This window comes from Xiphias gladius, chromosome 9 (genome assembly GCF_016859285.1).
Source record: "Xiphias gladius isolate SHS-SW01 ecotype Sanya breed wild chromosome 9, ASM1685928v1, whole genome shotgun sequence".
In the NCBI taxonomy this organism is placed as follows: Eukaryota; Metazoa; Chordata; class Actinopteri; order Istiophoriformes; family Xiphiidae; genus Xiphias; species Xiphias gladius.
The window spans coordinates 8627269-8630981 of NC_053408.1; the positions used below are offsets into that span (position 1 = coordinate 8627269).

Genomic DNA, 3713 nt, shown 5'->3' on the forward strand with positions numbered 1-3713 from the left:
GCCACAATGTTCCACAAACTTAAGACCAAGTGACCAGCAAAAGTACATTTTATTTACATTTAATTAAATACAAATTACACACATTCACTTTTGATTTGATCCAATTAAATCTGACTTTGTGAAAAAGTCATTTTTGGTTATTTATAATCCTAAAGAAGATTTCCTTTTTCTCATCGTCAAAAAAACCCACTGCTCTTTTCACCACACGTCCCACGTCAGTGTCCTCTTCCTGAGTGAAGGACGTTTCCTGAAGCAACTCTTCTCGCAGGTTGTGAAGAAGTGTTGCTTTGGATTCATTCAGCTGAGTGGCCAAAGACCTCATGTGTTCAGAGGGCACTTGATTTTCTGAAGTTAAGGTGAAGAAATTATCATTATGCAGGGCCGCAAGAGAATAGACTGAGTAAAATGTCAACGTGTGATATTAATGAAGCTCTCAACTGACCTCTGGCAGTCTTCATGGCTTCAGAGATCAGGCGTCGACAGGCCTGGTCAGCCTGGTGAACCACACTAGAGGCACATTTCAGGCGGTCGGCCTCCTGCAAAATATGATACAGCAACGCAGCTAAATTCTCCACCTCTGCAGCTGCATATTTAAAATCCATGCAATTTCTCTTTTTTTTGGGGGGGGGCGTTCACTCACCTTTTGCTTAGTGCTGTCCTCTATTGGGCTCAGCGGGTTGCTCAGTGCAAAGGAGATCAACTCCATCACCCCCTGGCTGAGGACAAGCCACACAGGAGGAGAAACAGGCAGAAGCAACAAATTAACACCTGATTAATGCACTTTGGTAAAAAGTGTTAACTGCTCATTCTGCTGCCTTACATGTCACATTTGGACAAACTGTCTGTAGTGTTGAGCAAAATGCTTTTGGTCTCCCAGGAGTTCCTCTGTGGATTTGGAGACTCCAAACGCTTCACCATCTCCAATATCACCCCAGTGGGAATGGGTTCAGATCTGCTCTGGTTTCTGCTGATACAGGACTCCAAATCACAGTGTAGATACACCTGGCAGAACCCCAGTGAATCTTCAAAGACAACAGACACATTCATATAAAAACAGAGGGACACTATTTAAACTGCATCGTGGTGGTTTTGCATGTTTGAGAACATGATAAATTATTCATTTTCCATAGTGTACCACAAGTGTTACACTGATTTCTAATCATCCAGGCAGCCGCCAGCACAAGTTTTTTTTTTTCCCAGTACAATAACACAAATTTACTTGAGTCTTGAAAAATGCTTGGAATCACTAATTCATCATAGTAAAAGCGTAGTTGCCTTTGAATGCTCCAAAGTTTTAATAAGTTTGAGGTGTGAAATCAATTTAAATGCTCACAGTGCTTTAAAAATTGTAAACAGAAATCTAAAATACACAAGGTTTGTAATGTATGGGCTACAAAAAATGCAAAACTACCAGTACAGTACTTCATGAAATTTCAAATCAGTGGCTTATGCTTAACACGGAAAACAGAGTGCTTACACTTTCTTGCAAGCTGGTAAACTTCATATCTCATGCTTGGATAGTAGAAGTTGTCATCCAGCAGAAAGACAAGCGGTGCCCGCTCAGCCTGAGAGTGGTCCAAAGCTTCAGGCTGCAGCAGAGCACGAACGCAACGTTCCCATGCAGCACCGTTGATCTGACAGCTGCTCGGCAGCTCCCGCAGCACATCAGGTTTGTTCAAGAACTGCTCGATGCACTGCAACACGGCCTGTCTGTGTAACTTCCATTCAGTGTGCTGGAAAGGGGGGGGACATGCTCTCTGATCCATAAAACCCTTTAGTGCATGTTGAAAATATGAAACTGAATTTACATTGTTAGGGCACAAAAGTATTCAGAATATTTAATAGGGGCAAGAAACTCAAGACACCCAAATGAGGAAAATGACTTTCAATGTCTCTGATTCCTATAGAGAATATATGTGACCTTAGTAATTATTTAATCTGTGAATTGTACAAAATCATAATTAAAAAAAACAAACAAAACAACATTCACAAGTTCCCAGAACCCAAGGTGACATATTCAAATAGCTTGTTCTGTCCAAACCACCAGTCCAAAGTCTATTCAAAATCTGTTAACTTACATGAAAACTAGAAAACCAGCATTTTCCATCAAATTACTTGAAACCATTATCGATTATCGAAATTGTTTTTGATTAATCGTTTCAGCTCTACCTTATTGTACTTTTCCCTCTTCCTCTCCTGTATAATTTAATACAGTACCTCAGAACATTACTGCAATATCTGTAGTTATACTTTAGTTTAGTTTACAATTTAAGATTACCATTAAAGGAGGGCCCAGTTAAAATCATTTACATTTTGCTATTCTAATAGTTTTGGATTGGCAGGGTTGGCCTTACTAGATTAGGAACCGACTCCGGATGACCAATTTGGATCCTGAACTCCCAGTAAAAAAAAAAAAAAAAAAAATCTCCCAATTCAGCTCCATGGTCTTTACCATTTCTTGCAGCTTGACACCGTCCTCCGCCGCTCTGGTCTGAAAAGCATGCTCGGGGATCAGGTCATCGTACGGCACCACGGTGGCTCTCCATCCGCGCTCCGCGGCGGCGCCCAGGGTCGTGCGGGCCAGAGTGGACTTCCCAGCGGCAGGTAGCCCGCAGAGGACACACAGACAGGCCGGAGCCCGGACGGCACCTGCGTCCTCCTCCGCCGCCATGCGCTACCGGAGAGTCGCTTTAAAACTCGACTTTTTACGCCGCATCGCAGCCGTGGATGGTTACAGTCGACAGCTCACTTCCGCTGTCGACAAGCGAGGAAAAAACATGTGACTCTCGGACGTAATTCTTTCAGAATAAAAGCCGAAAAAGTGAAGCGAGGCAAGTAAAAGAAGGGGGGCGCACTGGAGAAATGGGAAAATACGGAAGCGCCTGGAATTCTCCAAAAGGAATAAAAATATTAGTCGTAATTACGACTTCCGTATATCATAATTATGACTTACTATCTCCAAATTACGAAAAAATATCTCACAATTACGATATCCGGATCTCATGATTACAAATCCGGGTCTCATTATTAGGAGAAGGGATCCTATAACAACGAGATCCTAATCTCATAACTATGAGTAAACATTTCCTCATAATTACGAGATTTAATAGAATAATAGGGTCGGGAATGGAACGCCTCGGAACTTACCTGGGAATCATCAGGTTATTGAGATTTCCTCAGTGTAAAAGTAATTGTTTGAGAGGTATCAGTACATCCAATGGTACGTTGCAAAAATGAACTGTTAATAACTACTTCGGCATACTAAATTTCCAAACATTAAACAAATATAGGCCAAAAAACGGGGCTCAAATTGTAGTCTACAGTGTAACTCATGTATCAATGCCAATATAATACTCCATTTCTTTTTTATATCTGTTATTATTTATATCTGTTCACACAAGTGAAGACTTTTAACGTTTAATTTAAAACATTTTCCAAAATATTTGTTGAAATAGTTTTTTTTAATTCATTTTAAAGGGGTCCCAGACCTAAACGGTTGGGAACCACTTGGGCCAAGGGCTGTCAGATGTAGGGATTTTTGTCTTTCAATTTAAACCTTCTTTGGCCGATGTGAGAACCACCAACTGATGGGAAAAAGTAGTCGCTCAGTCCCTACAAGCTACAGATGATCTGTCTCCAACAGTATGAATGGTGGTTAAACTTTATTTAACCATGTATTCTTTATTCTGGGAGAGCAGTGATATGCCTATAAG

The 3713-nt window shown here is 41.0% G+C and overlaps 1 protein-coding gene across 1 annotated transcript; it reads right to left on the reverse strand.

Moving 5' to 3' along the window:
• Positions 1-30: 30 nt before the first annotated feature.
• Positions 31-2763, reverse strand: LOC120793986 (L-seryl-tRNA(Sec) kinase). The gene is made up of 6 exons (XM_040134484.1): positions 2453-2763; positions 1478-1733; positions 821-1022; positions 641-716; positions 443-536; positions 31-345 (listed from the first exon to the last, which is right to left on the reverse strand). Exons 1-6 carry the CDS (start codon positions 2669-2671, stop codon positions 128-130), a joined length of 1065 nt encoding a protein of 354 aa, XP_039990418.1. The 5' UTR covers positions 2672-2763; the 3' UTR covers positions 31-127.
• Between the last annotated feature and the right edge of the window lie 950 nt (positions 2764-3713).

Coding starts and splice junctions, on each gene's coding strand:
- LOC120793986 (XM_040134484.1), bottom strand. CDS start 2,671: ATGGCGGCGGAGGAGGACGCAGGTGCCGTCCGGGCTCCGGCCTGTCTG. Junction 1,023..1,477: donor TTACCAGCTTGCAAGAAAGT/GTAAGCACTCTG, acceptor TTGTCTTTGAAG/ATTCACTGGGGTTCTGCCAG. Junction 537..640: donor AGGACAGCACTAAGCAAAAG/GTGAGTGAACGC, acceptor CATATTTTGCAG/GAGGCCGACCGCCTGAAATG.